General features: G+C 42.2%; 1 protein-coding gene across 2 annotated transcripts; it reads left to right on the top strand.

The window, feature by feature from the left end:
• Positions 1–190: 190 nt before the first annotated feature.
• Positions 191–20337, top strand: BCL7A (BAF chromatin remodeling complex subunit BCL7A). Of its 2 annotated transcripts, XM_066331674.1 has the most exons (7): positions 199–418; positions 4491–4599; positions 8193–8274; positions 10956–11052; positions 12857–13024; positions 15688–15809; positions 16638–20337. In XM_066331674.1, the coding sequence occupies exons 2-7, from the start codon at positions 4565–4567 to the stop codon at positions 16707–16709; spliced, it is 576 nt and encodes a 191-aa protein (XP_066187771.1). In that variant the 5' UTR covers positions 199–418; positions 4491–4564; the 3' UTR covers positions 16710–20337. The 2 variants fall into 2 exon arrangements, with proteins under 2 accessions (XP_066187770.1, XP_066187771.1); XM_066331673.1 differs by lacking the exon at positions 4491–4599 and having other exon boundaries at positions 191–418.
• The last annotated feature ends 958 nt before the right edge of the window (positions 20338–21295 follow it).

The following is a 21295-nucleotide window of genomic DNA, read 5'->3' as shown; positions in this document are numbered from 1 at the left end:
AGGTCTCCTCCGCGGGCGGCTCGCTGTCCCTGAGCCCCGGGAGCCCCACGGGGGTCCGGGCCCCGTCCCCTCCCTCACGGCGCCGCCGCGCTTCCCGCCACCCGCCGTCCCCTCACGGCGGCCGCCCCGCCCCTCCCCGCCGGGCTGCGCCTGCGCGGAGCGCGGGCCCCGCCGGGCGGGCGGGCGGAGCCGAGCGGAGCCGAGCGCAGCCGTGCCGAGCCCCGCGCAGCCCCGGCATTGTGCGGGCGGCCGCCCCGACACACGGACCGAGCCGCCGGCCGCGCCGAGCGCCGCGTTCCCCGCCGAGCCCGCCGCTCCCCAGCAGCATGTCGGGCCGGTCGGTGCGGGCCGAGACCCGGAGCCGGGCGAAGGATGATATCAAGCGGGTGATGGCGGCCATCGAGAAAGTGCGCAAATGGTGAGCGGGCCGCGCCGCGCCGGGACCCCGCGCCCGCGTCCCCCCGCGCCCCGCGCCGGCCCCGCGCGGGTCCGGGGCTCGCCGGCGGCCGCGGGGGGCGGGGAGCCGGCGGCACCCAGCAGCCATTTCGCTCCGGCGAGTCACATGAAGGCGGCGGCGGCGGCGTGTGAGGGCGAGAGGCGGCTCCATTGTGCGCCGAGCCCCCTCCCCGCCGCCCCCCGCCGCTCCCCGCGGACCCCGGCCCGCCGCCCCTCGCCGCGGGTCCCGGGCCGGGCGCCTCGGGCATGGGCGGGCGGCGGGGTCGGGCCCGGCGCCTCCCGCCTCCGGCCGCTACAAAGGGCCCGAGGAGCGGGCCCCGGGTGCCTCCTCGCCCGCTCCGCTGGGTGGAAATAGCGCTCGGAGAAGTGTTCTGGGAAAAAAAGAAAACACGTTAAGAATACCCCTTGTGAAGCTCCCGAGAGTTTATTTTTTTTTTTTTTGTCGTTGCTTGTTCATGGGTTGATTTCACCTCCCAAGTTCCCGGGGTTTGCGCGTAAAAGCGCAGCGAACACGGGCGCGATCGTCTCCCACCGACGCTCCGGGAGAGAGCGCGAAACTGCCCCGGGAACCTCTCTTAAACCATTAAATTAAAGGTTGTACCCCATGTGAAATAAGTCCCTTTTGTTAGGCCTTCAACGCGTGTTGGCATTTCTCCGCTTTTGTCTTTTTTTTCCCCCGGCTTTTGTTAGAAAACCCCACACGAGGTGTTGAAACAATACAGTGAAGCGGTGGCCGCCGTGCTCTGCATGGTCGGTCCGGGGATTTGGGATGGTTAAAGAGCGGTGCCGGTGTGACTCAAGAGTGAATCTTTCTTGCAGCAAGTTGGCTGACTGTTCAGCATTCTCTGCGCACGTATCTTCAAACACTTTAAACATTTGAAATCCACGGGGGGAGTCCCTTGCGTTATTGTTACTGTGCATCGCTCAGCTCGTTTGAAGCTCTGAAATTAAGGGGACATTCCTATTGTCCTCCTCAGCTAACGCTTTGTTTTCGTTCCAAAAAGAGCGAAATAACAGAACTGAACGTGTTCGTTATTAGGGTGAGGATAATGGCTATAAACGGATCGGTAAGTTTTAACTGGCCTGGAGCACGGGAATGGGCCCGTCGGAGTGAGCCGGACAAAGAACCGGGCCGTGTGTCCCGGGCACGGGATTTCAGAGAATCCAGCCTTTGTGTCGGGAGCCGGAGCAGCCCCCGCTCCGCAGCTCGGGTGGTTTCAGGAACTCTCCTCTGCTCGGGTGTTGTTTTTAAGTGCAGTTTGCTGACTGCTGGGCCGGCTTTGGAGGGTCAGCTCAATGTGCGGCGGTGTGACAGGACTTTTGTTCCAGCCGGAGCGTGGTTGGATGTGTGGGACTGTTCTGTCTGTAGGTATTTCATTCATGAGCGCAGCACGCTCTGTTTGAATCCTGGTTTGTGGAATTCAGAGAGGAGTAGAGACAGACGCTTGGCCATTCAACAAAATACCTAATTTTTTTTTTTTCGCTTGGCAAGGACTCTCTGCCATCATGCCAGTTGCTATGGCTCTTTCTGTAAAACAGAAATCTTACTGTAAAAATAGATTTCTCTACATTTTAACCTTCACAATAGACAGCTTGCTTTAGAAGGGTTCTGTACAGTCACACAACCTTTCTGTTGATTATTGTCAGAAGTATTGATACGACTTTCCGTGCGTGCACCTCACAAGTATTCACATAAAGCAATTTTATTATTTTAAAGGAATCATACTTAGAAGGTGAATCTCATGGTTATTCCCCTCCACCTGCAGTCAAATACAGCGGGAAATTAGGCGGAGAGATTCTGTGTTTTGTGGTTTCAGTGTTTTGAGAAGACTTGGCTTGTTAAATTGAACTTTCCACGCTAGCAATTCCTGCATCTTCAGAAGAGCCACATCGGCAGTTTCCAAGTGTGCAGTTTCATTTGCATAATAGGAGCAATTTGTTGCCATCCACAGCTCTTCTGTGGAAATGCAGCCACTGAAAATTAAAATACCTTGCGTCCAGCATTTCCTAGGACGGAGTTTTGTGAGACTTGTGTGCTCGGAGCAGTGTGTGCCAAGATGGGCAGGGAGACAGAGTGGGCTGTACACTCATCTGAGCAAACAGTGGCTTTATCCAGGGCTTTATCCACCTGAGCTGGTGTGATGCACCTTGATGTTCCTGAATCCCTGTGCTGCCACGAATGTGAATGTGCCTGCTGGAAAGAACCTTCCTGGAAAGCACCTTCCATCAGGGCACACTTGTTTCCTCAGAAAATCAGTGTTCCTGGACAGCCAGTGTTTGGATGCAGGTCCCGTGTCTCCCTGTCCGTCCACAGAGCGCGTGGCGCTGCTGGTTATTGCTGGAACTCAGTAGTAAACAGTGAAGTTGTTACGTTTTTATCTTGAGATTACTGTAACCTTATCTCCTTTGTTTAAACCACCCTCGTGAATGAGCATCTGTTTTGGAAAACACACAGCATGTGGCTTACAGAATACATGGTTGCCTTGCGTTTGTGTGGCAGAAATGTTAAATTTCCACAGTAAGAGAACAGTTTTACCTTTCTTTAACAGTACTTAAAATTCTTCTCTCAGTCTTATTTTAAAAAATCCTCTGAGATTATTTTCACGTCTCCACGAATGCTGCAGGATTGGTGTTTTTTTTTCTTTAAAGGTTGATGTAGATTCCAAGTGAGCTCTCAAGAAAAGAGGGGCAAAAACTATTGTGCCCTCAACCAGCATTAGAAAAATACTGAATGCACCTTTGTTTTTTGTCAAAGTCTGATTTATTAAATGCAGAAAATTACAGACCTCTACTGAGAGTCAGGGAATGTGCAGGAGGAGAACATAAGTGGTTGGATGTCTTGAGAGGCAGTGAAATGATTTGCATGGGTACATAGCACTGCTGGACTTTAGGACAGCTGTGCAAACATGTAAGGATGGAGGTCTGGAATACCTGGTGGCGATAGGTAACCCTGCCTTTGGAGAATACACCAGGAATGGGGAAATCTGTGTTGCCTTGCCTTTCAATTGCAGTTCTTTGACCTTTTCCTGACCCATCAAAGCCCTGATCTGTGGGTAGTGATAAGACCTTAGGAAGAAGAGGTGAACCTGGTCAACTGGTGAAAGTTTGAGGGGGAAAGTCCCCACAGGCTGTGTTACCACTGGTGCCATTGCCTGGGATCGTGAGCTGTGGCTGTTCAGGATTTCTAGGCAGTGCTGCTGTAGCCTTTCTGTTCACTGTCTCCATTCAGACTTGGTAAAATGCTTTTGTGTGGTAGGTAATGCTCTGAGATTGAGCTGCTGCAGGTTTTGCTGCTCGTGCCTCCTTCTCCAAATAGGCTTTTGCTCTGAGAAGGAGTCAGGACACAGAACTCCTTAACATGATGTCTTTGGAAAAAGGCTGTTTGCTACTCCCAGATCACCTCCCTGCTTTAGCCAGTCTGTGTTGGGTTTTTTCCTAAGACTGTAGTTCAAGCAGTGGCAATTGAGGCAAAAAATACCCAGTGTATGTGCAGCAATGCACTGGACTTCTGTAGTGGCCCAAACGTGCTGTTGCCATGCTTGAATTATTACACCTTTCTTTTTTTCTGGCTTGTGACTATTTCTTTCTGAGCCAGGATATGCTCTCTGACTTCAGTGGAAGCTGAAGGTAGAGTTTTGGCATGTGTAAACCATGGTTCTCTCTGCTGTGAGCAAGGTGCTTGTGGTCATTGAACCAAGCAGAACTTGCTTTAAGCCGTGTGTACTTTACAGTGGGCTCCCCAAATGTGCTGTACTTAGATAAACCCCGAGAGAAGGTGTCTGTGACCCCCAAGTCCTTGTCCAGTCTCTCTACGTGGCCTTTTATTGTATTTGCAGCCTGGTCAATAAAACACCATGTGTGTTTGGGGCTCCTTCACGTTAGTCACTAGACAAACATCTACTTAGCAGTAGGCGTGCTCGGAAAAGCAAGCCTACGCTTCAAAAAATCATTTTCTGTGCATCTGACAGCACTTTTTTGTGTATAATAATGGCATATTCTTTCCCATCCCCTTTCTCTTTTGCTTGATCCCACAGGGAGGTCATAATTCTGTGATTTTCACCAAACTCTGTTGCAATGCAAGTGAGTGTGATGTGATAAATTCAGCATTATGACGTCACTTCGTGATCACCAGCAGAAGATGGGGTATGTGGGAGCAAATCCGTGTGTAAATGCAGATCACTGTGGTCAGTGGTAGCCATGGGAAGAGGCCAGACAAGTGGGAAATCCTTTCCTCGTGTGATACATTGGCAGTAAAGGCTTTCTGTGTCTCTGCCATCCAACGTTTCTGGCACTCACTGCTGCTGCAGAAGCTGCCTTGACACTTTCTGTATAAGTGTGATATACACTGTTGTGTTTGCTCACCCGTAGATTACTTTTATGTGTGGAATCTGATGTTCATCTGTGGAGCTTTAGTGTTATTAAACAAAGTGTAAATATATTTGAGAGTCTTGGGTTATTTAGAATGGGGAATTGAGTATATAATGATGTAAGTTCTGAAATGTTAGTATGCCTCAGGCATAAGCACTGAAGAAGTGTTGGTACTGATGGTTACCCTTTGTACCCTTGGCTGTCCTTTAAATGCTGTGCAGATATAGTTCAGAATTTAAAGATCCTTTTACACAATTTCAGACAAATGTAAGGGTTTGTTCCTGTTGCACTGATTAGTTTCTGAATTTGCTATCCCTAAAATATTGAAGATACTTTTCAGTGTGGAAGATTTAACAAGAAAATACTATTAGATATATATTTCAGTATTGTCATTTTCTGTTGTTACTCCTGAGTCATTCATGGAGGAACACGGAGAGCTTTGAATACAGGCAAAATGGGGTTTTTTTTGTAAAGCTGTGGAGTTTATCAGCTAGACATGGACAAGTAAAGTTGACAATTGCCACGTTTTTAGCCTGATCCAGTGTCAGGTTCATGGTGTTTCATTAGCCATCTTTTCCAGTCCAACACAGAGATCAACTGACAGAGAATAACAGGGGATGGTGCAATAACAGATATTGCTCAGTCATCACTTATCAAAGGTGGAATTGAGTGATGGGGGTGGAATTCTGGTCAGGATCTTGGGGTGGGTGTGTGCAGCAGACAGGAAAACAGGTGAAGAAACTATTTAAGGTTTCACAACAGACTGAGCACAAGATTTCATGAGTTCCTCGTTCCTATTCCTGCACTGGGACAGTGAGGATCTTCTGTGATTTGTGCAGCGTTTCCCAAACTTGCTGCCCATGGGCAGCATCAGTAAACTGTCAGTTCCCACTGAGTGAAAAGGAAAGTCCCTGATCAGCAGGTTGGGGTGGTGTCTTTGCACAAAAGATTAAAGAGTGAGTGTTCAGAGTAGGAGTGGGTTTGGGGTTTTTGTTGGCTTGTTTGGATTTTGGGTTGAAATGGTAAGGCAGTAAGTATTACAGATAATATTCTAAGCTTAATTTGCAATAAATGTCATAAATCTTGAAATAATTTTGCCCTGTTGATCTTGAATGTCTGAAAGTCATTGCATTTCTTTGTTAACAAATTTGTGTTTGTGCTGCCAATGCTTTTATTAAGTTTTAGAGGAGGTTGTCTTCTTTTTTTTTCTTATTAATACTTTCATGGTCTTAAACTGTTAATACTGTAAATACTTACACATGTAAAATATTTGCATAATAGCACTGTGATGTTGAGTTTTCTTTTTAGCCATAAGTGTTTGCAGGACTGGGATGTTGGTGTACTTCCATCACAAAATATTCTTATTCCCATTGTTGTCTGAATTACTGTGTATTAAAATCAGTTAAAAATCCCTAGAGCTGAAGGTTATCAGAACTTAAAGTGGTACGTAAAAAGCTCAGAAGAGTTAAAATGTCAGGGCTAACTTTAATACTAGAAGGAAAAAGTTACTAATATAGGTTTCCTCCTGTGTTCTACAGTCTGTCCAGTGAAGATGCTGTGTGAGGCTGCTTTGAGATGCTAACAGGTATCTTGAACTTTTGGTTTTCCAGTGCAGCATCTCTAAGTAATATTTTGCTGTAGGAAAAGACTAAAATCTTATTTTTTTATTTTTTTTTTAAAAGCATTTATTCACCTTTGTCCACACCCAAAACAAAACCCTAGCTGGTTTTATTTCCGTAATTTCCGAGGTTTTCTTAAGTAGAAATAAATCTAGTTTGTCTTGTATCCTTAAAAAGCCCCAAATTATATCATGATCATCTCTTCACAATTAAGTATGCTCTCATTATTGACATGCCCTCATCTCCACTGTCATTTTTATCGCATGTAGAGCTCCAAATTAGAGTGAAATTGGATTTTGACATACTTTAGCCACCTAGTGTACTCAAATGGCTGTGTCTAAACACATTGAGGGAACACTGCTCCATGAAGAGCAGTGGGAAAGAAATTAATTTGAAATAGTTTTGGATTTCAATTAAAATATCATTATGGACAGAGCCAAAAATGTATCAAATAGTCATATATAGTTCAGTTTTGCTTTTGTTCTTAATTAAACAGGAAAATGCCTCTTCTAAAGGGAAAATATAAGATTGGCTTTAGTAGCTAAAACAAATAGTCAGGAGGATGTTTGTGACATTTGTACAGTGTGGCTGCTTTTGATTCTGGAGGCCCTTTCTAAAAATGGAGCTATCACATATATATTTGGAGTCACATCCAGCTTCTCCCATCCTGCAAAGAACATTTTTTATTTTTTTAATCTATAACTGGATCCCAAATCTATTATTTAAATGTGTTTATGGGAAGAAAAAAAAAACCAAAACACCAAGGCTGAGATCTCATGCCAAATTAATTTCAGATGTTCCTGAATATTTAATGGAATTGGTCTTTGTTGTTAACTTTTAATCGATCCATTTGCAGAGCTGCATTGCAAACCCAGGAACCAGCAGTGGTAATCTGTGACCTGAAAACTGATCCCAGAAACGTGATGAAATTTCTCTGGCATTGTGGACCTTCTTTTAATCCCTGATGTGCAGGGCTCAAGGAATGCATCCCCCAGCTGAGCGCTCAGCATCCCCCTCCACCCCAGCACTGGGACCCCCCCAGGCAGAGCCACCCTGCAGCCACATTTCCTTCACCATTTGTCAGTGTCACCACTCACGGCTGGCAGGCTCTGCACACAGTTCCCGAGGTTGTGCTTTCCCCTCTCTGGTAGCCTCAGCCTTGCCTTTCCCCGGAGCTGGGCTCTCCAGAGTCTGGATTCTGCACCGCTGCACGTAGTGCTCCCCCGGGAGGCTGTTGGTCCTGTGGCTGGAATTGCAGAGCTGTCTGTCAGGGGTGTGGAGTGAGCATTAAATTGCCAGCAGCAAATTTCTGCCCCCCGTCCTCCCCCAGATAAACCTCAGATGGTCAGAATGCATCTAGATTTCTAATCCCGTTAAACGGCTTCATGGCAATCAAAACACGCTGGTCTGTCTAAACCCTCTTCTGCTGTCTAGAAACTGAAGTGAAAATTGTAGGCATTAAATCTGCATTTTCGATTGCTGTTCTTCTTAACTTTATCTTTAATCCAGATCTTATTACTGCTACTGCAGTTACTCACCCAGTCAAGTAAGAGCCCTGAGAAATCTGGAGGTTAGCAGTGCTCTAGCAAATTGTGAAATGCAAAGAACAATTTGCACAATGCAGTGCTAAAGACGATGTAATAGAGATCATCCTACTTAATAGCCTGTTTAAATCCTTGACAACTTACAATAGTAGATCACTCTCTTCTGAATCTGAAGTTTAACTTCTCCTGCATTGTAATTTTGTAGGGAGAAGAAGTGGGTGACAGTTGGCGACACATCCCTAAGGATTTACAAATGGGTACCAGTAACAGAGCCCAAAGTGGATGATGTAAGTATCCTGCAGTATCTTGCATTTTCCAGATGTAGATGCTCCTGTTTAGGCAAAGTTGAAAGAAATGTTCTTTGATTTTTCATTGAGCCTTTAAGCTAAGACTGGTGTGGGTCTTTCAAGCTCCAGGGAAATGTTGATCTCTGTAGCAAGTGATGCTGATGGGTGAGTGTGTGACAGTCTCCCTGGAGTCAGCTGGGATCAGTTTTCAGATAACTGTCGAACATGCAGCTGAAACTGAGTTTGAAACCTTTCTCTAACTAACTGGAAGGCAGGGAGGGAAAGTTCTGACATGGATTATTTTTCCCCTCCTTCTGCCTGGTGATTTAAAGCAAGTGGCTGGTTTGGAACATGGCAGAGAGGAGATTCTGTGTGTTGCATCACTGCTGTTTTGCTCCAGAATAGGTGGAAAACACTGACATGAGTGTAGGAATATCCTGTGGAGCTGGAATCACTTCTATTAAGGTGTCCAGCCAGATAATACAGCAATACATGCTTCTGTTGTCATGTGTGTTTTCTCTTGATGAATGTTCTGTCTGTGAATCCTGTTTATGTTGTGTGCACTATTTGTGTGGCGTAAAAATAAGAGTCAAAATCAAAAGGCCTTGCAAATTGGTTTTTAAAATTATCGTTGTTCTCATCTTATAAACTGTAATACTGTGATAGAGGGAGCACTAACCCATGGTACCACAGTAAATTAATGACACGGTAGAAAACATATCCTAAGTTTGATGCTCTTTCCTTGGGCTGTCACGTGCTTTTACTTCACCTGAAATATGAGTGAGGGCCTATTTGGAAGAAAACTTCTATATTAATAGATGTGTAAAATGGTGGTTTTTCAGACAAGACAGTGTCATGGCCTTGTCTTACTCAGACTCCAAATTTAAGACCCGTTCTTTTGATTAGGGTTGCTTTAACTGAATTTGTTTCTTTCTGAGCTTTGGTTGCCCCACAGATTTCAGGGACTGTCAGAGTTGTGGTAAACCTCAGGGGTTCTTCCAGGTGCTTGGGCAGCATCTCTCTGAAGTTACCCCTTGAGAATTGGGAAACCTATCCATTCTTTCTAGTTGTCAAATGTTTGGTCTTGATTTTTATTATTTGTAGTACATAGTGGGGGGGAAATTGTGCTGTCCATATGGGAGGGAGTGCAGGGTTTAGGATTTTTAGGCTCAGGGCTTCTGGCAGTTGTATTCCTGCTGTTCAGCTGTGCCTGCAGGATGGGTGCTGTGAGACTCAGAATTTCTAAGGGAGCTTCTGGAGGAATTTTCAAGGTCACTGCTACCCAAAGTCAAGTTCTCTATTATGAAGAACGGGTTTATATAATGGTTTCTGTGTGCAGAGTTTAATTGTGTTTTCTAAGCCATCATCTCTAGGTTGAGGCTCCAGATTTGCTGAAATTGGGACACTTGTTTAAGACCAGTTACACTGGTGTCCTACAGTCATTTCTTTTTATTTCAAGTAGAGGCTGTTGTGCAGCTGCAGTTGTTGCAGGCTTGATGTTGGCAAGATTTCTGTCCTGTTGCCCTGGAAGTTCTCACAAATAACACAAGCACATATATTTTAACAATAAATACTAGGTAGGGGTAATTTTCTCTAATAAACTTTGTTGTGGACATTCTTTTATATCAGATTTCATCTGCTCTGAAGGACCAATCAGTGTATTTGCTTTTCACTAAAATAGGAGAATGGTACCTTCCCTATTTCAAGTGGAAGTTGTCTTTGATTTTGGTGAACAGACATTCAATTACTTCTCCCCTCATGTGTTTCTCCTTAGACACTGAAATTTCTCTGCACTACAATTAACTTGGCTTTTCCTGGCTGTGGAAGGCTGTTCTGGAACCTCACCACTTTGATGGTTAAGCCTCTTTAAAAAACACTTGTCAGCTTAAATTGCTTACAGTCACTTTCAGTGTTTCTTTTGTGGCAAAAGTGTCCTTTTAACCTTTAAAAAACAACAAAACCAAATCCGAGAAAGATCATTACCCCTCTGACCTTTCCTTTTGGAAAGGTAAAGAAGTCCATGTGCTCTCAACTGTTTCATACATCAGCAAGTAAAATCTGGCTTTTTTAAGTAAAAATATAGTTTAGAAATAAGCTTAATAATCTGTTTAAAATAGAGAAAAAACTCCCTCCAGACATCACTTGTTGAATTTCTTCTGCAGTCTTAACCAATATTTGATTGTGGTTCAGTTCCTTCCCTCTGTGGAGGACGGTCTCTGTCCTAAAGGGTGGGCTGAGAGCATTCTTCCTGGGGTGAAGCTTTTAATTGTCTCCTCAGCAGGCAGGATCTCCAAAAGCAGTGCAGCTGGCTCTTTTTCCTGTGAGACTGATTACGTCACCTCCTAATTGCAAATGCTGCATCCCTTAGCAGGCACAGATTCCCCACGTGATGGATGCCATGGTCCTTTCCTTTGTTTTCATCCTCGTGGGCTGGGAGCAGGTTGGGACCTACAGCTCCTGCAGTGCTGTCATTTGTTTAGGTTATCCTGATTTTTGTTAATGCATCTTTCAGTTTTAATGAAGAAAACAGCATTAGTTGTAGAGAAGGAGGAGGTTTCACTTGAGATTGTGAGGTGTTCTTACGGAAATGCTGAGTGGGGAGGGTTTCACACAGCAACAGGGATTTATTTCTCTGCGTGGCCGTAGTCTCATTTGAATGCGGCGCTTTTTTTGTTTTTCAGAAAAATAAGAACAAGAAAAAGGGCAAAGATGAAAAATGTGGCTCTGAAGTGACCACTCCAGAGAACAGCTCTTCCCCAGGGATGATGGACATGCATGGTGAGTGGGAGAAGGTCAGACCCAGTTTCCCTCTTACACTGTGAAAGTGTAAACCACCAACCTCAGATTCTCCACTGCTCCAGCGTATGGACTTGAATAAAAATGAAAAGCACCATCAGATACTCACTTGATGCCTTGGACTTCTCTTCTCTGGATGTACTAACAGTTGTTTAAATGCCATTTATATTTGGGCTATGAGTGTAAGGCGAAAAAATTGTTAGTGGAGCTAAATATGAAAATAAAATTCAAAATGCACTGCACTCAGGTAGAGTAATACCTCAACAGAGTTTGCAGCGTGAAGAACCAAAAATCCCCCAAAACCTCAGTGGGACCTACTATAATTTAGGCAGGTTTTGTACTTATTAACTCTCTTACTGATTAAGGTCAAGAGAATTCTGCAAGAGCCATGAAATCGAGCTCTGGTTCTGTGATGCCTTCCTTCTGCTGCAGCTTGATGAAATTAACTGCTCAAGAAAATATTTTTTGTTTGCCAGTGAGGCACTATGAGGTCAATTTTATTTCACTTTAATTTTTTTTTTAATGTGACTTTTGCGTGTTAGCCTGGTGTTTATTACAGAGCAGTTTGCACAGCTCAGCTCTGCTTTAGGTTTTTACCTTCTGGATGTTTGGATAACAATTACGGCTGAGAACGCGGCACTGTTCAAGCTGATAAGAGAGGATCACTTTCTAGTGGTTTGTAAATTTTTAATTTCAGTTTATTTGCATTTGTGTTGCCTCATGGTTGCTTTTTGCAGTGCTGACAGCAAGTGTGGCCTTGCAGTTAAAAGAATGAGCAGGAGTTTTACAGATCTGGATTTGTTTTTCTTCTGTTTCAAACCTTTTGCTTCGGTCAGATAATGTAATTTTTTAAAGTCTTGATTCTCCCATCTATGAGGTAAATGTACTGCTTGCCTTTTTATCACTTAGCACCTGTGTTTTTAACTGTACAATTTCACACTGTACAATTTTGTGATACATTTAATCTGAATTGACTTCAGGCTGCTCTGGAGAGAGGTGGTCCCAGCAGCAGCTCTGTGCTCCTGAAGTCCTTTGGATGTAATGGTTGTACAGATGCAGAGGGAGGTGGAGTGACTTGTGTTCTAGTAATTTAATCCATAATATTTTGCAGGGTTAGTTTTCTGTAGGGAGCAGGAACTTCCCCAGTGCTATCTGTAAAATAACCTCTGAGCTGCTTAAACCACTGTCACAGGGAGAGGGCACAGGCAGAATATTCCCTGTCAGCTCCAGATCTGTGCTGCAGAAGATTACTGTGATCCAAGTCTTTGAGGGCTAGAGAATATTCTGGACAATTATCACTTAGAAACTGTTGATGTTGGGACTGGATGTCACATTTCACCTTGAAGGGGGCTTTGGGTAGGTTTGGGTTTTTTCGACCTTCAAGACTCAATTAAAAAATATTTGCTTATGTGAACATTGGAGTGATGGGTATTTTTAAATGTGCAGCATGAACTTACTTAGTCCTGTATTATGTGAGAGTGCCACTTTGGTTGGTCTGGTTTACTCACACTAAAAAATTCTGGGTTCTTTTAGATCAGATCTGAGTAAAACACTCTTTGTTTTAATGTGTAAAATCAGTTAGAATTAGATTTTTTGTAAGGGCTTGAAAACTCCTTAGGCTGGTGTGGAAAAAAGTTGGAGGTGTAATGTGAGTCTAAATGATTGAACTCAATCCCTAATGAGCTAAATGATATAATATATTACCAAGGAATAATATGGAAGAATTAAGGTGTGCTTTGTATCTTGTCAAATCAAACTGGGTTGGTTTTCATTCTTCTGTTCACAGATGACAATAGCAACCAGAGTTCAATAGCTGATGCTTCCCCAATCAAACAGGAGAACAGCAGCAATTCCAGTCCAGCACCAGAGCAGAACTTGGCAACACAAGCAGACGGCACTGAAGTCAAGTCTGACGAAACTCAGGCAGAGGCAAAGGAGCAGCCTGGTTCAGAAGGTGAGCTGGGAGGGCCATTTGAAAGCCAGACCAAAAAAAAAAAAAAGTTATCCTTTGGTGTGTTATTTATTTGCTTATCCACTTTTAAGAACTGGAAAATAACAATTTGAAAGAGATGTTTTCTGAATTCTTGGCATTTATGTGAAAACGGGCCGCAGTTTCTCTGACCTACTGGTGATCTTTCATACAGCTGGAAAGGTCACACTGACATTCAGGGGTCTTTTCAGAGAGAAACAAGCAAAATACTGGTTTATTGTTCTCAAATCTCTGTCTTGAAAGAAGAAGTAATTTAAAATCATCTTTGAAATGGCTGCTACCATGTAATCACACAAATCCTGGAAGGTATTAGTTTGTGTAGGTCTCTGGAAATTTATGCCCTAGTGTGACAGTAAAATAGAGGTGAGATACTTTGGAAGTACTTTTTAAATTGTGTAAATTATAATGCAAGCTTTCTCTTAACCCTGCTAGCTCCTTATTCAAAAGTTAGCTCTGAATTCTGTCCTAATTTTCTAAAAGCATTACAAGATTCTGTTGCAGTTGTGGACAGATTGAAAATACACCTCGTGTATTAACACATGGGTTAAGGGATTGTTCTGAACCTCACTCTTTAAATTATATTTTGGGTAATTGAAACATGCTCTGTATGTATATTCTTGGAAAGAGAACTTTCTTTGTCCTGTTATAACAGATAAAAGATGTCCTTAACGCCATTCTAACGATTTGGTTGTGGAATTCTTCCCATACCAAAGCAATTAAATTACACCCTCCTGATTTAGTTCTTCACTCAGTAGATCCGCTGACCAATTTAAATTTAGAACTTTTATCTTGGTATATGCCAGAGTGGTTAAATATGTTAAGTGTTGTCATTGTTAACTGGGGTTAAAATTTGACAACAAAACCATCACCAAATTTGAATAAATCAGAGCATCATTTCCTTCAAAGAATATCTCCACTTGCATATGTGGCCACAGTAAACAGTAAAGATTTGCTCCTTGGTCTAATATTGTCTGAACCTGCTTATGTGAAGCTGTTACATAGCATGCATGTTCTCCTGGTTAAATTTAGATTCAGGGAAAATCATACCAAGTCCTCTGGATTTGTTCCAGAGCCAGTTATTGTAAAATGAAAGGGAGACATAATGGCAAAAAATACCTGTTAAATTAATGCAGGGGGTTTTCAGTTGGTTAAATGCTGTGTTAAACAATTTATTAAAGATTTATCTACCTTGTTGTGAGCAGCCAGAGCCCTGCAATTGGGACATTATTCAGCTGGACAGGGTTAATGACCTTGCATGTCTATCTCATGTTACTCCACTGAAATCAGGGAGGTTCCTGCAAGTCACTTGGTGTGGTCAGAAATGCTTAATGAGGAATTCTTAAATAAAACAGGTGGATTCAAAGCATTCTGCTGTGTGAACAAGTCCTGCAGGCATTGGAATAGCTTGAGGCTTGGTGGTTTAAGGTGTGGATCCCCTTGCCCAAAGATCAGCAGCAAGGCTGAGTGTGAGAACAGCAGTGTCACAGGGAGATGGGCACATGGCTGAGTGCTCCTCAGCTCAGTGGGGGCTGAGAGAGCCAGCAAAAATCAAAATTCAGATTTCTTTGGGCCCTTGGGACTTGTTTCTTTATCAGCATGAAGATGCTTTTCTGGTGAGATGTGGACGGGAAGAGGATTCTGCCCGAGTTGGCTGAATGTGATCTTTGAGATGCTCGTGATGGGCATCACTTTGTCTTGAATTCAGAAATGCTTGTGATGCTTTTTACACAGTACACCACAAAAATAGCAATTACTCACATGGTTGTGGCACCTTCATTAACCAAAGCTGTCCAACAGTTTTGTTTGATCTTGCATTTATCTTCATATAAAATAAATTAATATAATCTTTGGGTCAGGGATCTAGGGATGCATTTTACATGCCCTTGTTCCCTGTTAAAATAAAGGGTGCTTTAACCTTGAGTCTTCTGTAAGTCTTGTTTTGAGAGAGAGAAGGGTTTAAAAAAACAACCAACAAAAAAAAAACCCAAAAAACCAAAAAACAAACCCCAAAACAGCAACAACAAAACCAAACTAAACCAAAAAAACCCACAAAAAACCAACCCAAACCCCAGTGAAAGCTGGAAGCAAGTAACAGCTCTAATAGGCTGGAGGGCTATGAAAAATTTAGTGGTTAAGCTAGTTAGCTGAATTTCTAAATTCTATCTCAAGTGTAGTATCAAGCAGAAAAAAAAAAAAGTATTTTAAATATATGGCTGAATTTTGATTCAGGTAACTTTATTCTCTCTGCTTAGCCACAGGCTTTTAGATCCATTAGTTGTAACAATTCAGCCTTTTGCTTCTGGTTTGAAGGAATTCCCTTTCAGTCCAGACTGGTTTTCTGAGGGCTCAGGCGTCCTGTTCGAGGCTGTGCAGGAGCTTGGCTCCCTCTAGGGTCTGATCCCAGGGTCTGTGCTCCAGCAGCAGGAAGGAAAAGCTCAGGCAGCAGCTGGGTTGTGATCCTGGAGTTTAATTCCTCATATTCGTGCACTTGTTTTGTGTGTTTTCATTAATGGTTACAATGTGAGTGAAATGGATGTGCTGGGGATGTTGCTGATGGGAAAACATCCTGGAAGGCTCCTGCTGAAAGCTTTCATTTGTTTGTTTAAAATTATTTCTTGCCTTTTCAGATACCTCTGATGAACAGAATTCACAGTCTTCAATGGAAAATTCCATGAATAGTTCAGAGAAAGCAGAAATTCAGTCCTCTGGAGAAAACGATTTAATTACAGAGGCATCTAAAAACTCTCAGGTAACTTTAAGTGCAATAGTCTGATTGCATGGATCTTGGAAAAGTTTATTTTTACCTGAAAGCAAATATAAGGAGGACCGTTGTGTATTTCCTTTAATTTCCAAAGTGAGGACATTAAAGCAGCTGTAGAGTATTAAATGTGCCTGGACCTGGTTTTGTGGCCCAGGTGACTGGCTGCTTGAATCTCCCAGAACTGGAACAGTAAAACCAGATTGGTCTGATGGATTTCTTGATTTCTTAAACCAGACCATGTTTTTAAGTGAATATTAACAATTTACATTAATAAATTGCTTGGAACAAACCTCCTGGACCCTTTGAGGACCGTTCAGAAGTAAAACACCTTCTTATAAAGGTAAATGCTTATGGCAGTTAGGAGAGTTAATTCGTGGATGCTCGGGTGTTTACTCACTGAAACACTGAAAAATTCTGGGTGGGTGGGAGGAAGAAATTATCCTTGCAGTTGTGCCCTTCTCAGGGCAGGACAAATCCAGATCCTCAGGCAGAGCCCTGCTCCTCCTGGTTTTCTTGTGGGTCCTCAGTTTCAGTGCACCTCCCCATCGAGGCTGTTCCTTGGAATATTCACTGTGGGTTTTAGCCTGGAACTAGAATTTTGCCCTTTGTAGATGACAACAAGTGCAAAGATGTTGAGGTAAGGTGTAAGTGGAGGAGTGATTGAAGGCAGCACTGGGACACGTTGTGGCATCCAGGGATGCTTTGGGACATTCACACACTGGGGAATTTGTTGGTGCTGTTTGTTTGATGTTTATGGTGCCTGAACTTCAGTGCAATGATATAACGTGGCTGTTTTTCTTTTCCCCCCTCATTAAGGACTCTGAAGGAGTGCCACCTTCTAAAAAGATGAAAGTAGAGGCTTCCCAACAAAATGTTGAAGAGATTTAGACTATAGATTTTTCTGGTCAGTTTTTATGTAAGGTACATCAGTGGGCTTAATTATAGAACAACCTTACTTAAGCATCTTCTCTTGGATGAGGACAGAACTCCTAACTTTTCAAGTTACCAAGCAAAAATCCAAGAAAGCCTAACAAAGGTTTAACTTCTCAGACACTGAAAACTTTTTCCTGTGAAACAAACATTGAGAACTTTTAAGTTGCTGTCTCTGAAATGGTTGGAGTAAACAACTCAGGAGGGGTCTACGCACTGTTTCTAAAGTCAAAATTACAATTATGTTGCTGCTGTATTTTTTTTTTTTTTTCATTTCTCTATTTAACATTGTAAGATATTTAAGGATGGTACAGGTCAGGTATTAGCTTTCATGTGAAGTTCATTGTTCTGGCGTGATGTCTGCTTTTGTTTTGTGCCTTGTGTTCTGAAAACAGTGCTAACTTTTAAAAGTTGTTTTGCAACTGTCTCCTTTGCAAAGTGGCCTATGTTTGCATAATGCCATGTAGTAGGGCTTTTTTTTTTTTTTTTTTTCTTTTTTTTTTCTTTTTTTTTTTCTTTTTTTTTGTTTGGGGTTTTTGTTTCGTTTCTAAGTTTTAAATCCCTGGTGCTTAAATTTTTAAACAACTACAAATCAGGAAGCCATTTTCACTCTTGGAGTCCAAGGAGAAAAAGGAGCTTGATACTTTATTTTAGCAGCTATAGTGGAGATCTTTTATTGAATGCATGGCATTCGCAACTGTAAATTTGGTCTTCTAAATACTTAACTTCATCAGAAGTTAACATGATCTGTTTACCATTTATAGTCCAGATCTGAATAGATATTATAACACAGGCACTTAAAATACTTAGTATTAGGTCCAGATCTCTGTACTGGGTACAACTTGCTTTACAGGAAAGTTCCACTATGTACATAAATAGGATCAAAGGGATTGATGCACAGTGAGTTTATTTTCAATTGGTCTTTTTTGATATCATGTTTTCACTGAACTGGATTTCATTGTACTGTTTCATTATGAGATGTTTACTTCTATGTTCCAGGAAAATACTGTATTGGGGGGTGTGGGGGGTTTCCTTTTTCTCTTTCAGCAAGTCTTGTAAATAAGCCTTGTTGTTTCCATTCTCCAGTTCCTAACTCCAGTTAGGAACGTTCCTTCTCTTCCAATTACCGTTGAAGTGTGCTTATGCTAACTAAACTAACGGAAAAAAAAGGCACAAGGTAGGTGCAGCTCCCCTCAAATTCCTGGCAAGCAGAAGTGTGGAACCCATCTGCATCAGGTCACGAGGGTCCTGGTCTTCCAGTGGGCTTTGTACTTCCAGGGAATAAACGCCCGGTGTCGGTGGAACCGCTGATGTCCCACTCCCATGCACACACATCCATCCATGTGTCCATCCGTGCTGCTGGATCGAGCCCTTGCTCTGTCTTCTCCTGGCCTGGGAGATGGAACTTGGAATTTAAAGCACGATCTCACAGCTCTGGAAATGGTTACGTGTAGTTTGTAAGCTGAAAAAACTGTAAATACTTTTTTAGACGAGGAAAAAAAAAGAAAAAAGAAAAAAAAAAGTTGCTTCCAGTTGATAATGTTTTTTTTCATAAATTAGGTCTTCGTGAAGCTTATTTAGGTCTGAATTCTCCAACAGTGAAAATGGCTTGCACTTAGACTACTGCATTACGTTTGCAATTACCACTTTATTAGGAAAAATAATAAGGAACTGGGGGGAGGGAAAAGGGGAGGGAGGAGTGGGGAGCCAATACTGACCTTCCATAAGATGTTTGTAGGATTGAACCCCAAATAACCTATGACACTCAACTTTTCCTTTATGTTGAAATAAAACATTTTGGATTTTAACTGAATAAAAATTTGATTGCAAATCATTCATGAAAACAGCGTGCTCCCTAATAGGATTTTGGGATTTCTGGTTTGATCATGAAGTCCATTAACATTCTGAAAATAAGGAAATGAGGAGCCAAAAACTGAATTTGCACAATATATGCAATGAAACAGTAGAATTCTCTCTTGAATTGTGTGTATACCTAAAATGTGGATAACTGGTCCATGACAATTGATTTGTATGTATATTACATTCAGATTTAAGTGATATTTTGTGAGAAGTTCTATTGATATATTAAACGGGCAAATCTAGAAAGATTCAAACTTCTAAATATTTTTGATTTACTAACTTTTCGTTATTCTTAATGCTAAAACAAAACAAACTGATGCCACCTTTGACAAGTAGTCTTGTTTACTAATCCCTCTCTTCAGGTGCATCACAGGCAAGTTTTTAATTTTCATTTTGTAGACGTTTCCAAGGGAGTAAATAGACTTTTCATTTAGGAACTAATTCCTGTACTTTAGGAAGAAATAAAATATATAAATAGCACTAAAAATACCTCAAATTTTTCATTAGATAGAAGCATTTATTGGCATTATTGACATCAACAGGTTTAATTATAAACTTCCTTTTCTCTCCTGTGGCTTCTGCTCAGAACTGTTAATTGTTCTGTGGCGAACGAGACAAGGCATCATAACCATCTTCTAGAGGCTTTATTTCTGAGGTAGAAATCCTTTATTTACAGCTTCTACAGAATGCATTCAGATCTTTTATTTTAACCAGAGATTCTAGTGACAACAGACAACTGAACAAGCAGATAGATTTGGGTTCCTTAGACCTGTTACTGTCAGTCTCTGAGGGAAGAGACTTTGACATTATCTGGTATGAAGAAATCCAAAATAGTGTATAAGACTGTTATTAGTCTTTTTTTGAAGTGCCTGATAACATTTATGGGCCAACGGATGTGATTGAACACATTTTAATGCCAGAAAGTACAGATGGGACCAAACCAGAACATGGAATTCAAATCCACCTGAGGCTGGAAACCAGATCTAAATCCAGCTTTTTTTTGGCTTGGACCTATCTCTACCCAAAACTTGTTTTATGAACTCACTGTAAAAGGGTTTATTGAAAGCATTGAGAGGTGGAGCAGGAGGAGAGATGTAATTTTTTTCAAGATGACTGAAAGTTCTCATGCAGCTGATGTTTTAGAAATAGTGCAAATATCAAGAAGTGCTTCCTTGCTACAATGCTGAATGTTGGAGCTTCAGTTACAAATAAATAAATAAATAAAAATTAACAAAAAAGATGAAAAAGAAAAAAAAAAAGGAAAAAAGAAACTAGAAGCAAGCAAGTAATTTAGCTGAGTTTGTGGAACACGTGGGAAGGCCTTCCAGATAATCGATTTACTCAGCCAAACATTTTATAGCAGAACTATTCCTTGGAATTTTTATGCTTGGGAAAGTAGTTGTTAAACATTCCAAAAAGTGCTGGCACTTAAAAAACAACAACAACAACAAAAATCAACAAGGCAGTATAAAATATCGGTTTTGGGTGGCTATCTTCATACATAAACATTGTCATGTTTTGGAATGTTCTTTATATCTAAGGGCCTGTTAGAAGGTGTAAAGAATTTTGTTTTCTTCAATTACCTAATCGTTTTCCATCTTATGATTTGTGTGTGTGTGTGTTGTACAGCAGTATAATTTTTCACTTATTTATTCCATCGGTAGTTATGGTTTGTACAATGTACAATGGTTTCATTTCAAAATAAAATAAAAAATCACAACATGAATGCTGTGTGAAGAATTTTTATCAAGAAACTTAATCTCAGTTTGTTTTTTTTGTGTTTTTTTTTGTTTTTTTGTTTTTTTTTTAATTTGCAATAAATATCTGTTATTATAAATAGTATTTTTAAATGTGTATTCTCTGGTGTTATCTTGTTTGGTAAGGTGCAAAATGATCACCTTTGAGCAGTCCAAAGGTGTCTTGATAAATGTCTGGTGGGGCAGGTGGTGGTTGTGAGAACAGCAAACAGATACGGCCAATGTAATTACAGCAATCTGCAGAATAATTTGGTAATTGGAGATCATTCATTTACCAAATTCCTCATTTGGTGCTCGGTTAATGTGTTCTGGTGATTTAAATTGGAGGGAGTAGGGAAGGCAGAGCGTGGAAACGTGCCTCAGTTTGGAAACAAGCTCCAGTCTGATGCTTGCAAGGCTAAAACTCCTGAAGAGTTTTGGAAAGATTCTTTACATTCAAGATGGATATAAAGTGTCCAGCTTATTTTTAGTGTTCGGTGTGCTCTGTCCCAAGGTGGCCTGCAGTTCCAGGGGCAGCTGGACTGCTCTGCTGGCTCTGGCTCCCAGCGGGGTGAGCCCAGCCTGTTCCTGCCTTGGCTCTGTTGCCTCCTTCACATTTACCAGGGTGCTCGGAACATCCTTACCAGCCCCTTAAGCTCACTGACCTGGGAAGGAAACGCTGTTTTAGTCGGTTTTTTATCCTCCTCCAGATTAGTGAATTAAACCGGGAGAGGCGTCTCGAGGAGTTCCATACGGGGTGGAACTGGAGAGAGAGGAAAGGACAAGTAGAAGCAAGGCTGTAACTCAAGATGGGTCCCAGAAGGAAAGGCTTCTGAACAGGTAAGGCTTGTGCCAGGGAGTGAGCAGCAGCAGGCTGGAGCAGGGCACGGCTGGACCTTTCCTGGGAGCAGGATGGGGTGTGGAGTGGGGCTGGAGTCCTGCACTCAC

Source organism: Sylvia atricapilla, chromosome 17 (assembly GCF_009819655.1).
Source record: "Sylvia atricapilla isolate bSylAtr1 chromosome 17, bSylAtr1.pri, whole genome shotgun sequence".
Classification (NCBI taxonomy): domain Eukaryota; kingdom Metazoa; phylum Chordata; class Aves; order Passeriformes; family Sylviidae; genus Sylvia; species Sylvia atricapilla.
This window is presented reverse-complemented; position numbering and strand designations above follow the sequence as displayed.